The sequence below is a fragment of the Cheilinus undulatus genome, linkage group 15 (assembly GCF_018320785.1).
Source record: "Cheilinus undulatus linkage group 15, ASM1832078v1, whole genome shotgun sequence".
NCBI lineage: Eukaryota > Metazoa > Chordata > Actinopteri > Labriformes > Labridae > Cheilinus > Cheilinus undulatus.
In genome coordinates this window covers 3,327,043-3,344,437 of record NC_054879.1, presented here as the reverse complement: position 1 = coordinate 3,344,437, position 17,395 = coordinate 3,327,043, and the positions used below count along the sequence as shown (strand labels likewise).

General features: G+C 39.5%; 1 protein-coding gene across 4 annotated transcripts in view; it reads right to left on the bottom strand.

Annotated features, from left to right (window-relative positions):
- The window catches only part of LOC121522298 (serine/threonine-protein kinase Nek5-like), a 33,558-nt gene that overhangs the window by 1,695 nt on the left and 14,468 nt on the right, over window positions 1-17,395 (bottom strand). For 3 of the 4 annotated variants that reach the window (XM_041806500.1, XM_041806502.1, XM_041806503.1), the window contains 16 exons: window positions 16,980-17,034; window positions 14,808-14,921; window positions 13,344-13,430; window positions 11,181-11,271; window positions 10,308-10,420; window positions 10,183-10,232; window positions 9,902-10,063; window positions 8,345-8,423; window positions 6,876-6,989; window positions 5,520-5,600; window positions 5,087-5,188; window positions 4,906-4,980; window positions 3,606-3,710; window positions 3,347-3,524; window positions 2,411-2,521; window positions 2,200-2,323 (listed from right to left, as the gene is read on the bottom strand). In XM_041806500.1, the coding sequence (XP_041662434.1) occupies window positions 2,200-2,323; window positions 2,411-2,521; window positions 3,347-3,524; window positions 3,606-3,710; window positions 4,906-4,980; window positions 5,087-5,188; window positions 5,520-5,600; window positions 6,876-6,989; window positions 8,345-8,423; window positions 9,902-10,063; window positions 10,183-10,232; window positions 10,308-10,420; window positions 11,181-11,271; window positions 13,344-13,430; window positions 14,808-14,921; window positions 16,980-17,034 (1,641 nt within the window). The remainder of the gene's footprint in view (window positions 1-2,199; window positions 2,324-2,410; window positions 2,522-3,346; window positions 3,525-3,605; window positions 3,711-4,905; window positions 4,981-5,086; window positions 5,189-5,519; window positions 5,601-6,875; window positions 6,990-8,344; window positions 8,424-9,901; window positions 10,064-10,182; window positions 10,233-10,307; window positions 10,421-11,180; window positions 11,272-13,343; window positions 13,431-14,807; window positions 14,922-16,979; window positions 17,035-17,395) is intronic. The other variant, XM_041806501.1, reaches the window with a different exon arrangement.

Here is a 17,395-nt window from a genome sequence, read left to right as displayed (position 1 = left end):
CTTAGGAAGGTTCCTAACTGAGTGAAACGACCTGGAAGTATTTTATTGTTGGCCATGATAAAGGCCGTTCGAATTCTCCGACTGAAAAGGAAAGGGGCTTCATTATTTCCTTTGTTATCTCATTTAGCCTAGGAAACACTTGACCATCCTTTACCAAAGGAGAGATGAAAAGATGACCCACAATTCTTTACGCAAACTTAATTTAAAGTGACGCACCTGTTGGCTGCTAATTAGAACAAGTGAATAACTTGACTGTAACTTTACTAGCCCAGATTTAAACCCTAAAATTCAGTCAAACATATTATACATGTGACAAATGGAAGAGAGGAGGGATGAACAGAGAAATATTACAGACATGAAAACTTTGTCATTCAACTTATGATCATGATTTCATTTCTTCTCATTTCCATTTAATTCAAATAGCCTAGTAAACTGATCAGTCAGTATTTTAAACTGTATTTGTTTTGCTATTTTGAAATATTAAAGTAAATGTGATAAGTTTGTAAATCATAACCAATAAGTCGGCATGTTACCATATTGGGCATATTATATTTATCATCATAATTATGCAGGGAAGATGCGGTTTATAGAGCTTTTCACATGACGAGCTGAAAGGAAGACAGAACCAGAGTAGACTAATAAAATAATCCGACGAGAGAATTAAAGAAAAAATGGATAGGTAGGGAATAAAGCAAAACAATCTAATACTGTTGTGAAATAAAATGACTTGAACATTATTCATATAGTCAGATTGACTTAGCAGAAAGTTCAGTGGTGGGTGCGTATTTTGTAGTCCATCAACGTTAAATTGTAGTTTTTACACAAATAACACACGTCATGTCCGTAACATCCGCCTAGGGAAAGTGCAGTCGGATTCCTTAATCACCAGAGTTCTCCTTTCCTATCGTCTCACTCCCACCTTTCCTTAACCCTGTGACATTTTTCATCGGGGTTAGGGAAAAGTGAATAGGAAAGGACTTAGGAGGTAATTTTTCTGGACTTTTTGAACGGACCCTTGGTCCGCTGAAGCATTAAGATTGGCCTTCACTGGAGATAAGGGGTCTAGCACAGACCCTGAAAAACGGCCCCATACCATTATCCCTCCTCCACCAAACTTCACAGTCCTCCATCACAGTAACAGGTAACATTCAGGTAGGTACATACATTCAGACAGGTAACATTCCCCCCAGCATCCTCCAAACCCAGACTCACTGAGTTACTCATTTCCACTGCTCCACAGTCCAGTGTTGGGGAGCTTTACTCTACTCCATCTGATGCTTTCATTGCATTTGGTGATGTGAGGCTTGCATGCAGCTGTTACCATGGAAACCCATTCATGAAGCTCCTGTTGCAGATTTAGTGTTTACATTAATGTCAGTGGAAGCTCAGATCTCTTCAGCTAGGGAATCAGCAGAGACTCACAGACTTTTACCCATAAACCTTAGCAGCTATTGACCCCGCTCTGTAATTTTATTTGTTCTTCTGCTTCATCGCTGAGTTGCTGTTGTTCCTAAACTCTTTCACTTTCTAATAACATCATTGAAAGCTGACTGTGGAATATCCAGCAGGGATGAAATTGTCCGACTTACTGCAAAGGTGTCATCATCATGGAACCACGATGGAAGTCACTGAGCTCTTCAGAACGACCCGTTTAGGATCACAGATGTTTGAGACTGCATGGATAGGTGATGACTGAAGCACATGAGTATGGATAGATACTTTTGTCTACATATAGTGTAGTGTTCTGCTGAGTATTTGTTAGCATGTTGTTATTTTTCTTCTGATAGCTGAGGCCTGAAGGAACCAAATGCAGATGTTAAAGAGTCTAGGTTATGGGTGATCTGGGTGTGATTTGTATACAAGTTCTATGAGATTCAGTTTCTGGTTTGCTCTTTGACTTGGTCTTTATGGTCATTGGCTTTTAATAAATTCATCTGATATCGCTGCAGCACACAGATTCTGATAGTCCAGGTTGTCCTGAAGAGGAAGATGTCTATGACTTGATTGTGCTTAAAAGGCTGAGATTCTTCATTCATTTTTGCATAAAAATACAACAGTGGATCAAAAATGGCTTGGAGTTAAAAAGATTTAAGAAATATTGCACCTTCTGTGGTTTCAAAATTGCAGTAGGACTTGTTAGAATTTAATCTGAATTTTGATCAACTGCTCAGCCTTAATCAGACATGAGTTCTGACTTACGTGTCGTCATCGTCTGACCTCGGCTCCAGACGCTCTTCATCCATCTCCACATCTGACTCCTCCTCATCTTCTCCTTTTCTCCCCTCCTCTCTCTCGTCCATCTCTTCTGCCCCATCCTCTAAATCTGAAGGGAAAGTTCATAAGTTACTCTTGTCTGTTTGTGTTCTTGTATAAAAACATTCACCAAACCATTTTGATGCTGAAGTTTAACCTGCGGTCACTGAATCCAGGGTCGACGTTGTGAGTTCAGCTTCAGCGAGGGCGTTCAGCAGGGTGTTGGGGGGGCCGTCAGCCCACTGCCTGCGACCTGTCGCCTCTTCACCTTTGGGACAAGACAAACATCAGCATACATGTTACCATTTATGTCCAGTGTTAATTCTGGCAAATGTTTTCAAATTCAGACTTCATCTTAGACTTAAAATTAAAATCTTCATTCATTTAAGTCACATTTTAGCCATTTCTGACCTTTATAGTTTGAGTCTAGTCGATGGAAACTCAAAAAGATCTGAGTCAAGACATTTATTGTCTTTGCACTTATTTAATCAGCCATATTGTGAAATTAATATACATGTAAAACATTTAAATGAATGCACAGTCGATCCTCTAATGAAAACACGGTCATACCTCGTACAGTGTTAGACTATTGTGGATTTTTAAATGTCCAGCATGAACATTTTAGTCTAAAACTAAATTCCAAAGTCATCACAGACTTTTAGTTGTAGTTTTAGTTGATGAAACTAACTCTGAGTATTTAATGAAACTGCAGCTGATCAGCACCATGTGAATCAGCAATGAGCATCTTTAGTTACCGAGAGGGCCACATTTACCTTATTCTCACTGCCAGAGGATCAAATTTTGATTATTTGGGAGATACTCGTGATTTAATAATTATAAAAAGCCCTTATAATTTGACAAAAGGAACAGACATATAGTTCTCCTCCTGCAAAGGCTTAATTCAACCAGCTACACACAGATTTTTAGCACATTTAAACTGTTTTGGGATGCAAAGAACTTACCACTTCCTGGTTATTTTAGCGTATTTTACTTCCATACAGGTCATTCAGACAGTATTCAGACCCCCTCCACTTTTTAAAATATTCTTAAGCTGCAGTCTGATGGCACTCGTTTAATTTAGCTTGTACTGCACCTTCTTCTGCCTCGATGGTAGTGTTGTAGACAGAGTAGACCTCCATGTTTCCAAGTGCATCCAGTAGAGTCTGAGGCATCCTCTGACTCCACCCCCTCCTCGCCTCCTCTGACCAATCCCTGAGCTTCATCTCCTCTCCCTGCTGGAAGCTAAGAGTCTGATTCAGAGGGTCAGCGTCCTGTTTTATAAGACAGGAACAGCGTGAGACAGAAAGAAAGACAGAGAGGAAGAGAACATGTGAAGTACAGTTTGTACTCACCTCATCTTTATTTGGTCCTCCATCGTCCCTCTGATCCTTCTTTCCCTCTTTCTTCTCAGTGGCATCCTCTTCATCGTGCAACCTGATCTCAAACATGATTCCCTTCTGCAGAGATTTTAAAAAGCAATGGAACAATCAAACTACTATTATCTTGTTGAGCTAGTACAGTCTCCTTTACCCGAGTGTTTACCACATAAAACAGACTTGGGCTCAGTACATTTTAGTCTATTTTAATCATCTGCAGTAGTTTGAAGACTTCAAGAGTAAACTCTAAATTTAGGGAGAATCTTTGCAGGAGTGCCGTGAAAGTTAACAGAGTAACATCCAAGATGGCGGATGAAGAGACAGAGCTGACGCTATGATGACAGTTCTTTTGCTTTTGCATCAGTGCTATGTGCAATCAGACTCACATTTATCTTATAAAGCTCATCCTGAAGATTTGGGGAATTTTCAGGAGTTCTGTTCATAAATACATCAGGCTGTATCTAAGAAAGTCATAAAAGAGTGAGGGGGTCCTCAAGGCTCTATCCTTGGACCACATCTCATTCAGATCCTAAACTCCAGATTAAGATTTATCAGTCAGGATCTTTCTGTGTGGAGTTTGCATGTTCTCCCTGTGCATGCCTTGGTTCTCTCCAGGTCTCTGGCTTCCTCCTAGACCAAAGACATGCTTGTTAGGTCTCTGGGTCTCTGGTGACTCCGTCTGTAGTTATGAATGTGAGCATGGCTGGTTGTTTGTCTCTACATATTAGCCCTATGACTGAATGCAGTCAGTACAAGGTGTACCATAAAATCATGTCCAGGGGCAGCTGGTCTCCTCAGGATGGGACAAGTGGTGTGGATAATTGATGGATTAAATACAATACAATACAATGACTTTATTTACTCCCAAAGGGAAATTCATTTGTCTGGAGTCTCATCTGTTTATGGTAGAATTATATAGTCTTATTGCTGATGGTATGAAAGATCTTCTATATCTTTCTGTCCTGCAGCTAAGAGAGAGGGAAAGACTTGTAAAGAATATTTGGTCCAAGGGCATTTTACTCCAGCCTAGACTAAAATATTTCAGGGGATTACATCAAATCAGAGTAAAAGTATGTGCAATATGGAGCTGGTTTCTAGGCTATGGTAGCTGGTTAGAATATAATACCAGTGTGGTCCCTGCTTCAACACTGACACCTACAGTCTTATCATGAAAGTCATCATATAAATGGCTTGAGTTTGGTACATCAGCAGATCTAAGAGTAGTCGAGGTTGATTGTGGTTGTATGATCTGACCTTTCAGTCAGAAAGATCTCACCATGTCTTTCCTCTCCAGAGCTCTCCTCTGGTCTCTGTTCTCCTCTCTGATCTGCTTCAGAGCCTCTTCAACGTCCTGTACAGAGCATCTTTACTGTTCAAAATATCCTCAGGAAGAACAAAAATTCTTAAAGCCAGTAAGTAAATGAGATTTACTTAACAGAGCTCCTGTCAGTATTTACCTGTACAGGTGAGGCTTTCTGATGCTCTTTATTTTCAGGAGAAGGTTCAGAATCTCTGTGTTTATCCACCACAAAGGTCCCATGTGTGTGCTGTGTTTTAGCCTGAAAATATCAAACACATGAAAGTGAAAATACTGCAAACTGCAATCACATCTCAGGAGGGTTATATTGTTCATTTTGGATAACCTGTACTCCAAACTTTCTTTCAATAAATAAAAAAGCTGTTAAAATTGGACTTCATAGATCACACTGTGAGCAATCCCAGAATGCAGAGGAATGTCACCGTGGATCTGGCTCTAAAGCTCCCTTCAATAACCAGATAGCTGTTGTTCAGGCCCTGTCCACCTCTTCTTACAGTCTGTGGATCAGACCAACTGTTCTAAATAAATATATCACTTATCTGAATATAAAGATAAGCGGTTTGTGTTTGTACCTCAGCTTCAGCTCTCTGCCTCATCTGTCTCATGTCCTGATGATACTGCTGTCGGATTAGATCCAGCTGACGCAGGTACTCCTGCAGACAAACAAACACTTTTAAATGCTGCATCTGAGAATAAAGTGGGGCTGAACGATTTGGAAAAATAATCTAATCGCAATTTTTGTCCCAAACATTGCAATTATTCCTTAAAGTGGGGGTATTATGTCTTTTTTTCAAGACTTTACACCATCTCTCTGATACCCACGTAGTAGCTTCACATGGTTTACAGCTCAAAAAACTCCTCATGTTTATCACACTGGCATCCTGAAAAAACCCTTACTTTATCCTCTGTCTGAAACGCTCGTTTTTGCTGCTGTCTCTTTAACACCCCCCCCGGACCTGCTTTCCTTCCTCTGTTTGCTAAGTGTGTAATTACTGTGTTACTAAATGGCCACATGGCTAAAAGGCCTCGTGGAGGCGGTCTGCTCTGCTTTGCCGGCAACACGGACGAACCAGTCAGGAGATCTTAATGCGATGACCTCATCAGTTCGCTCCCTGTTCGCTCCATCGAAATCTCGTCTCGGGAAGATCACGGAGAGACCTCGGAGAGATTCACAATGAACCGTTTTCATCAGTTTACACTCTAATTCCAAGATTTCTGCCACATACGTTTATCTTCCGGTTTGAAAATTTGTATACGTGAAGTATGGACACCCAACATTGTGACTTCATATTTATGTTTTAAAAATCGGAAAAGTATAAGTATACCCCCTCAACAGAAGTTACTCATCTTATGTATTTTCCAGCAAATACCAACAATTAATCTTTCTATATTACAACCAACACAATATTAGATTAAACTAGGGCTGAACAATTCTGTATTGAAGGGAGTGATTTGTTTTTTTGTTCAAGATTTATTGGGCTTTTTATGCCTTTATTGAATAGAGGACAGTGGATAGGGTTTGAAATGGGAGAGAGAGTGGGAAGAGACATGCGGTAAAGTACCACAGGCCAGATTTGAACCCAGGCTGCCCGCGTACATGGGTAGCACCTTAGACCACTAGGCTATCTGTACAGCCCAAAGAGAGTGATTTTTACATCATTCTTATATTTAATAAGAAAAAAGTACAACAATGAAGAAAGAAGGACTTTGAAGCAGGCCACATTGTGATTTAGTATAATTTTCCATTAATTGCCCAGCCCTAGAATAAAGTCACATAAAATACCTATCAAGATGTCTAAGTTTTACTAAATGAATTCAGCTTCTTTCCCGAGCACCAATCAAAATTTGACATAACTGATTCTGCAGATTCTGTGGGAGCGACCATGCTGTCCCTTCACTTTAATGACTCCTGAGTTGAATACTCCTACCTGCTGTCCGTCCTGCTTCTTGTCCTGAGCTTCATGCTGTTGTTCAGAGCATCCACCTTCCTGCTCCTGACCTCCAGGCTTCCTGTTTCTCTCTGCCGTACACGGACGAAGACCCTGAAAGACAGGAGGAAATCCAACATGTTTCAGAGCTTTAGGAAAATCTGAAGATTGAATACAACAGAAGTTTATCATCATTTGCTCGCCACAGGGCAGTAAATGTTTGCATTGCTTTGAGAGAGCTTTACCATATGTAAACAAAGTACGAAATTTCCCTGGAAAATGCAAACCTGCTGCTTGTTAACCCGGGGAGCATCTTTAGAGAAGAGCCTCTATTGCCAGGTTAAACTGTACTGGTATATTTGTAATGAACGGTCAAATATATAACTTGTGCTTCTGACTAAAGTCTGTTTTATTGCTCTGCTGATTTAATGTAAAGAGACATACACTATATTGCCAAAAGTATTCGTTCACCTGCCTTGACTGGCATATAAACTTAAGTGACATCCCATTCTTAATCCATAGGGTTTAATATGACGTTGGTCCACCCTTTGCAGCTACAGCAGCTTCAACTCTTCTGGGAAGGCTTTCCACAAGGTTTAGGAGTGTGTTTATGGGAATTTTTTTTACCATTTTTCCAGAAGCGCATTTGTGAGGTCACACACTGATGTTGGACCAGAAGGCCTGGCTCTCAGTCTCCGCTCTAATTCATCCCAAAGGTTTTCTATCAGGTTGAGGTCAGGACTCTGTGCTCTGTGTCGTTCCCAATGGCTTCCACTTTGTTATAATACCACTGACAGTTGACTGTGGAATATTTAGGAGCCAGGAAATTTCACCACTGGACTTGTTGCACAGGTTGCATCCTATCACAGTAGCATGCTGGAATTCACTGAGCTCCTGAGAGCGACCTATTCTTTCACAAATGTTTGTGGAAACAGTCTGCATGCCTAGGTGCTTGATTTTATACACCTGTGGCCATGGAAGTGATTGGAACACCTGATTTCAATTATTCAGATGGGTGAGTGAATACTTTTGGAAATATAGTGTATGACAGAACACTAACAGGTCCAGGACTGCCCGATGGAAGTTCTTGTGGCTAATTGCTCATTACATGATGTTGTTGCTGTGAGGCAGAATATTCTACAAGTAATGAATTTTAATTTGTCTGTTTCACTCAGCCTGTATGAGTTCACTTCCTCTCTCACTCAGCCCATAACACGTCTCATGTCTCTCTTCCTGTTGTGGTTTTTTAGGCACCGCTGAAGTTTACAGATCTGACTCGTGTTCCTGTGACATAACCCACATTCAGATCTCTGCTGATACAAGAAGTAAAAACTAAGAGAACAAAATGCCTTTATATAAAGTCTTGTTTAGATCCAGATGACAATAATAAATGTTCAGCATTAAATGGCATTCATCTAGAGATGAATGAACCTAATTATTAAGAAGACAGGTACATGTTTGAGACCTACCAGCTGTTTCTCTGCTCTCAGTTTGTACTGGTTTGCTTCATGTCTCCTCTGCAGGTATTCATGACGAGCTGCAGCCACGCTGAAGGACACAGAGAAACAGAGGACTCCAGATTTACAGACACAGTATAGAAAATTCACCACCAGGGGGTTCTAGATCAAAACAATAACAAATGATGACATTGTAGCTCGTCTCTGCCTGTGTGCAGATGAATCATTATTTTAGGAGAAAAATGTGCAAATTTAAGTTAAATGCACCAATCTCCTGCACTTTAAGAGCAAAATGAAAGGCCTTATCTATGGAAATATTGTAGTGATAAAATCAAAGCCTGGGCCTGATTATAATTCGATGGGCCAATTCTGAATGGCTGATTCTGATTAGGCCAATTGGTATTTGAATTTAATTTGTGTTGGGTTTATATTCAGGAGAGAAATAATTAGTCATTATCATCCCTCTGTTTCTCCTCTTTTATCTGTGTAACTCAAATAATCAAATTATATAAACAGACGTTTACAGCAGCTGTATTCTCTCATATCCCGGAGGAATTATAAATCATCCAACGAATAACTAAAATCAGAGACAGTTTTACTCAGCTAGAAACGAAAATCTTTTACCAAACAGCTGCTTTCCCTTTTTCTGCCTTATGCGTGGGTGCAAAGAGTTTTTAACATGTTTTATATTTGCTAAAAATACTAATATGACTTCCTGTAAAATGATGCATCAGATTGAAGCTCGATCTTCACTCGCATGCTGGGGTTTTGTCACTGAAGATGAGAATTTCACCAGAATATTACACACAAGAGACAGGCAGCAGTGCGTGAACCCATGCAGATATGCAGACCCTTCATGGATATAAGGTAGACACGAACAAGTGCAGGCAAAATTTTGTGTTTCACCTGGAATGTTTTAAAGCCGTGTCTCTTTTGTCTGAAACTCCGTCACAGTGCAGAGCATTAGTTTGCGCCACATTCTGTGTGTGCAGCACAGCTCACATGTGCATACAGGTTTACTACTGAGCAGACCGACAGGTTGTCTGCTTTATGCACACGCTAGGTTTTGAGGCCAAATAGACTATGGTGATGAAGATTATACTAGCAGGGCACCATGGTCTGGGTAACCAGACCTATGGCCTTATGTAGCAGTCTTTGACATAACGTAGCGCTTCATGGCAACATTAAACACGTGGCATCTGTCACGGTGACCTTGTCGTCGCAGCCATCATGAAAAGAAACAAACTGTTACATGAACGTCTCTGATTTAGAACCACGTGATTCAATATAACAATCTTCCTCATTTTAATGAACCAATTATTCAGGATCATCTGACTACTGTGAGCATTGTTTAAAGGAGCTGATTGGTTGATTTAAGTAACCTTTGTTCTTTCTGGCCCGATGTTGGTCACAGGTGTCAAACTTCTTGTGCTGCTGCCTCAGGAGTCTCTTGTAAAAGAGATTTCTGTATGTCCATGGGATTACTCCTAAAATAACTCCTACAAATATTTCATGAATAAATAAAATTAACATCACAATAAAAAATTATGAAGATTTGGTGTCACTCACATCTGGTATGGCTCCACAGAGGGAGTTTCCTGCTGCTGCCTCTCTCTGTCCTGAGGAGGAGGATGAAGAGGAAGAGGGACATCCTCCCTCCTCCTCCTCTGTAGGGCGTCTAGCTCTGCGTGGTAGTGTTGGTAATGGCTCCCTTGCTGCTGCTCGTTTAACCTAAAAACAGAGGAGGAAAAAACAAAGCTATGCTCACTGTCTAACTGTGATTTTATTCATACAAGAAGATTAGGAGTCACATAGCGTCTAAATTCTGGATTATTGTTGTAATGATTTACCTTTGGTTCTCTCTGTCGGCAGCTGCCTGTGCTGCTCTCTGATGAAGAGGCTACAATCACAAACACAACAACAATGAGAACAACTGAATATATATAACATATATGAACTATGTTCTTGTATTTACTCTGTAGTTTGCAGGGCTGTAGGCTCTGAGTGGGACTCTCCACTCTGCTTTAGCAGGAAGTTTCTTTACAGCCACCCCTGGCCTTTCTGCTGCTTTGGCCTTCTGGATCTTCTCTGGATTAAAGAAGACAATAAAAGAGTTAAATAATGGCTGCTGATTTAGCATAGTTGGTAGAACAGGCAGAAGGTAAGCAGAAGCACTAGTCATGTGATTGATTTCCGACCTCGGGGCATGTTTGGTGCATGTCTTCCCCCACTTTTCCAGCTGTCCTGCCGAATAAAGGCAAAATGCCAACAAAATAACTTTTAATGACCCCAAACAGAGAGATATTACTTTAGCCTTGAGTCTTTTCTTCTTTACAAAGGTTAAAAACATAACTTCATGTTTAATCTGATCTTCTGATTCTTCATCCGGCAGGAATTTAAAATCCTCTTCTGAGCTCATTCTGGTTTCAGTTTATTGTTTTAAGATGAACTTCTTTAAAACATGAAAACATGAGCTTTCTGAGGAGTGATGAAAGAGGAATAGAGGAATGATTGTGAAGAGTGAAAACACACTCCCTTAGTGATTTAAGACAACACACTGCTGATGTTTTGTTCTGAAGTTACAAAAACACAAACGGAGCCAAAGCATGATGCCATTGGAGTCCGTCCAATCAGGATTCAGCAGGAGAAAGTTGTTTCCTGCGGTTCAGTGAATGTTGAAGATCTACAGCAGGAGCTGAGCCAGCAGAGATGATGTGAATGACCACCAGGGGGTGCCAGAATCCACATCCAACACACACCTCATACCTGAGCTGCCCCTCTGCTATTTTCTGAGTAATGTCTGTGTTGTGTTCATGCTGACACATGTTTGTGTTTGTCTTTATGTTACCTGCTGTGTTATCTGGTCTCCTTTTAGCCTCCTGAGACACTGCAGCTCTGTGTCGATGCAGAACCGTGTGGCTGAACTCCTCCTGCAGCAGCTGCAAACATAAAACACACTACCTTTTTATTTATACCCTCCTTTTCGATATCATTTTTATGCTGTACATAACTTCATTCATGAGTTTTAAAAGTTCAATATGTAGAATTTTGATGCTGACATAATCTAAAGATGACTAAACCTACTCACTGTATGGACAAAAGTATTTAGCCACCAAACCATTCCACCAACAGGGACTGCAATGCCATCGTTTTCAAATCCAAGCACTTTAACATGGGGTTGGCCCCCTTTTCAGCTCTGACAGCCTCCACTCTTCTCTGAAGGCTTTCCACAACATTCTGGAGTGTTTCTGTGGGAATGTGTGCTCTTTCATTCTGTAGAGCATTTATGTGGTCAGGCACTGATGCTGGACCAGAAGGCCTGGCTCACAATCTCTGTTCCGGTTCGACCAAAGGTGCTGGATGGGGTTGAGGTCAGGTCTCTGTGTGAACTTATCAAACCATGTCTTTATGGTCCTTCTTTGTGCACTGGGACACAGTCATGCTGGGATAGAAAAGGGCCTTCCCTAAACTGTTGCAACACAGTTGGAAGCATAGCATTGTCCAGAATGTCTTGGTCTGTTGAAGCATTAAGATTGGTCTTCACTGGAGATAAGGGGTCCAGCCCAGACCCTTAAAAACAGCCCCATACCATTATCCCTCCTTCACCGAACTCCACAGTCAGACAGGTAACGTTCCCCCCTGCATCCCCACAACCCAGACTCACCCATCTGATTTTAAACAGAGAAGTGTGATTGGTCACACAGAACACATTTCAACTTCTCCACAGTCCAGTGTCGGTGTGTTTTACTCCACTCCATCCGACACGTGGCATGATTTGGTGATGTAATGCAGCTGCTCAGACATGGAAACCCATTCATGAAGCTCCTGCTGCAGTTTTAGTGTTTACATTAAGGCCAGTGGAAGTTCAGAACTCTCCAGCTGTGGAATCAGCAGAGACTTGGAGACTTTTACCCATGATCTGATCCTTAGCAGTTGTTGACCCAGCTCTGTGATTTTAAATGGTCTTCCTCTTTGTGGCTGTTGTTCCTGAATTCTTCCACTTTCTAATTACATCACTTACAGTTGACTGTGGAATATCCAGCAGGGATGAAAGTTCACCAACTTATTGCAAAAGTGTCATCCTCACAGAACCACGCTGGAAGTCTCTGAGCTCTTCAGAACAACCCATTTAGGATCACAGATGTTTGAGGCAGCATGGCTAGGTAATGATTTTATACACCTGTGCGTCTGACTGAAACACCTGAACTAAATAATTAAATGATGAGGACCAAGGTTGTTATAGTTAACTAAAACTAACTAAATAAAACTAAAATTCAAAAATTAATTTAGTTAACTGAAATGAAATAAAAACTAAGCTTTACCAAAGAAACAAAAAATAACTAAAACTGTATAGTGCGCTTACAAAACAAATAAAAATAATATAAAAATGGAGATAAAATACCCTTAGTTTTAATATTTGACACAACCATACTGACTGGCACTGGCATCCAAGTCTGGGGAGTGTAAAATTGCCTGATCTGATTGGTTAAGACTTCACATAGTGGTAGTTTTATGTCTGGAGTTGTATTCAAACATCATCATTAAATAAATAAAATGATAAGTGAAGAGTAGCCTTTTTTAATATGTTTTTTAAAATGTATGGCGCTCACTCAGCCCTGACATCTATCCATAAAAAACTAAAACTAACACTAAAACTAATAAAAATGAAACTAAAACGAAGCATTTTTGCAAAATAAAAGCTAAACTAAACCAACAAACCAGCAGTCAAAACTAATGAAAACTAAATCGAACACAGAAAGTGAAAACGAAATAAAAATATAAACTAATGAAAAATCAAAAACTATTATAACCTTGGTGTGTACAAATACTTTTGTCCATATCTTGTACGTCAGCCTGGGGCTTCTGATCTGCTGGAGATAAAACATTCTGTATACTATCTGGTTTTTGTAAACCTCAAACTGCTGTTAAATAAATGAAAGAGTCTTATCTCGGACTCATGCAGCAGAGCTGTTAGCTGTTAATGAACTGATCAAACAATCACTCAGCTCACCTGGGGGTCCAGGTGTTTGCTGATCAGTTTCTCTAAGAAGGGACGTCGGAGGACTGAAGTGACTGAAGGACGATCCCGGGGGTTCACCTGAAAACAGTGATCATACAAAATCATTACACATAACCAGAGGCTGTCAGAATGTTCAATAAAAATTTTCAATATGTAGTGTTGCAGTGCAAATGTTACAGTCTGTGTTGTTTTAAAGGCTGTGAGCTATCAGCCTAAGTTTTGTTCCTACAAAGGTCCAAAGTGCATTAATATGCATTAGATTAATTTAAGTGGCTCATAATTCTCATAAATGTCTTAAATAGGAGGAACAGCCTTAGTATAGTTAACCCGACTTTAAACTGTTGAGTTATAGACGTGAGTTCCAGTAAACATGTAAACACGTGTGTGCGCTGTGCTTTGAGTCATCAGCCTGGAACAATGGTACTTCCTCAGGCTCATATCCTCCACAGTTGCTCTGTTTCCTCAAAAAAAAAAAAAAAAAAAAAAAGAAAGAAAGAAAGAAAAGAAAAGAAAAGAAAAGAAAAGAAAAGAAAAACAAAGAAAAGCCGTTTTAGACGCAGTTACAGAATTAAAATAACGGTAGGCTGAAGCTTTAAATGTTTCAGATCTAACAACCTCCTCTATGTAGTCCTTTTAATGTTTCTTACTTTGCATTAAGCAGCTTTAACCCTTAGAGGTCCACTGGCTATTTTACCATTTTGCTAATTTTCTTATGACAAAATAAACCACTCAGAAAATATATACCATGCTCATGTTTGGTATAATCTTTTTTGGCACTACCTCAACTTTATAAACCAGCAGATGTTCTTGTGTTTCAAATACATGGGCCAGACGTGGCCATCGAACAGGCTGGGTGGATATGGCACCGTGTAGTTCCTAGAGCATAAAATTTAATTTGTTGTTTTTTTTTTTAAGTTTAATTTACTGTATTAGACAAAGGGCCTCCAAAAAACACCCCACAAAATTAATTTTTTAGAGATTCTTATTTAAAAAAATATATCATCACTCATCCTGGGACTGCTTTTTCTCTGGTCCCTCGTGCACTGGTGGCTAGCAAACCACACTTTCTGGACTCAAAACATAAAACTGGAAGGTCATTTGTTTTTGTGTTTTCTCAAATGAAATCATGTTGATGCACTTTCTTTGTCCTTTCCAAATAAAAGATACAATTATAAAAAAAAAATATATATATATATTATCATTTTTATAAAGAATTTACAAAATGGCTTGGCATGCACCAAACAGCGCTGAGACCAGGAACCACCTCTGCATATGGGCACCTGCTCTACCCACTGAGTTAAACCAGCATCCTCTCCTGCAGATTGACCATGAAACAAATATAGTTTTACTTTTCAAAGTTTTGGTATATTTTCATAAAGTCATCCTGTGGGTTGGAGCGGATAATTTAGCTCCACTTGCCCTCACTATTAGACAAAATAACGTTGTGTGTCTAACCTTGAACAGTTGTGTGACCAGCAGGCGGAGCTCGTAGGAGTAACGGTTTGGTACGGGGTTGTAGTGCCCCCTGCAGATTTTGCTGACCAGCTGCCGCAGACTGCTGCCCTCAAACTGCAGGTGAAAACAGGTAGAAACCATTAACACTACATGGTAGCACTCTACAGAGGCCTGAAGGGGACATACGTGTATTTGTTTTATTCACTCCTTGTTCCTTTGATAATAAATTACTGCTGGTTGTTTACTAAAGCCCTATTCACATTGGATTAGCATTACCTAGGGACCTCTGACAATATGTAATAATCACACAGGACATCTGTGTTTTGTGTGTTGAATCAAACATGTCTGTAAATCACAGAGTAAAAAGCCAGAGCAAATTACCACTCCCAATCTAATCCCATGCAAATCAGCATCTCTGTGTTTTAGGGTAGTAATTGTGTTTTACAAAACAACAGGGGCTTCATAGGACATTTCCAACATAATTCTGAAACAATTAGGTTATTGCTAATGCTTTTCTGTCAGTTCTTTTCTGCTTATGTTCAAAAATGATTTTCTTTTACGTTACGTGTTCATTTACACTCTACTTTCCAAATGCACGAGTGTGCAGGGCTGCTCTCTTATTACACAGTGCTTCTGCACTGACTCCAACAATTTCTCTGTCCCCGTGCCTGATCTTATATCAGTATTATTTAGCCAAACACTTTATACATAACACACAAGTGCAAAAAAGCATCAACTAACTAAAAACTGGTATAATTCTGTTTTATATACAGTATATATAGGCGAGAAAAAACCTTGGCATATGTTGTCTATTGTAAACTCTGATTTACAGTCTGTATAGGACACAGGAAGACCTGCAAAATGTGATGTGTATGACATTACATTTTTGTAGGAAAAGAGAAATAAAACTGTTTTCATTGCTACTACCATGCAGCCCCTCCATGTTTTTCCTCAAAAAATATCAGTAAATTCTAGTACACTACACCCTTCACTTATCCCGAGTGCTGCAGCAAACACTGACATCTCAGGTTTATTCATAAATTGTCAGAGGTCCAGAGATCATACTCATTCTGAGCAAATAGTGCTTAAAGTGTTTAATTATTTATCTCATATCCCCAGAGATGATAAAGCACTAAACAAACATTAAAACAGTCTTAAGTCATTACAGCAGTATGGTCTGTAGTGGTCTGACCTGTCACAGCTACCAGAATATTATTTATTTTCTGGATCTGCAGAAAATTAGACAATTATTGGGTCATGCACCAACTTAGAAAGTACTGGACAAAGCTGGAGCTGCTGCAACTGATGGCGTGTAGTCGCAGGCTAAAAACATTTTTATTTCTGCTGCAATATGTAAATATTTGCAGTAAATTTGTTTGTATTTTCACTATTTCTGGAGTTAATATGTTAATAATGGCAGCTAACATGTTTATTTATGCTGTAAACATGATTATATTTGTAGAAAACATGTTTATTTCTGCAGTAAACATGTTAATATTTGCAGTAAATGTTTATTTCTGCAGTAAACATATTTAAATTTACACTAAACATGTATTTTTGCAGTAAATCTTTTAGTATTTGTAGTAAACATGTTTATTTCTGCTGTAAAAATGTTTCTAATTGCAGTAAACATGTTTATTTCTGCTGTAGACATGTTTATTTCTCCTGTAAATATGTTAATATTTGCAGTAAAAATGTTTGTTTCTGCAGTATACATATTTATATTTGCACTAATAATGTGTATTTTTGAAGTAAATATGTTATTATTTGCAGTAAACATGTTTATTTCCACAGTAAACATGTTAATATTGGCAGTAAACACATTTATTTCTGCAGTAAGCATGTATATATTTGCAGTAAACATGTTCATATTTGCAGTAACATTTGTATTTCTGCAGTTAACATGTTTATTTCTGCAGTAAACATGTTTATATTTTCAGTAAAAATCTTTATTTCTGCAGTATAAATGGATGTTTGAACATGGGTGTGGATGGAACTTCTGCAGCTTCTGCTGACAGCCTCTAGTAGAAATGAGAGTAACTGCATGCTTCTACACTTCCTCACTGGCTTCCTTTTTCTACACTAAAGTTTGTCGCCTGGTTTCATGCTCTGTGTGTGTGTGTGTCTGTGTGAAGCAGCTGCTGATGTTCTGCAGGGTGCGGTGCAGCTTACTGGATGCCTCAGGGTGCAGAGTTCATACAGGACGCAGCCCAGAGACCAGATATCCCTGCAGAGAGATCACACATGGAGACACATCAGTACATGTAGAGGTCTGACTTCAGTCTGCTGTTAATGAGCCAAACGTTCACATTAGAACTCAGTAATTTTGTATTTTTCTGCTCTTTGTTGATGTCTTGCAGCACTGAAGGATCAGGGAGTGTTCCTATGAAGTCACCGAGCATCATTTTTTCTTCTTGTGTAACTCAACATATTTCTTGTTGAAACAGGATGGAGGGGCGGGCCTTCACATTAGCCTCTCTTCCCCTGAGCGAAAGTCATAAAAAACACCAGAAACAAAACCATCATGTTAGAATCCAGGGCAGCAAAGTTTCTGACCAAAGCTGCTGACAGAAAAGCCGTGTTCGACC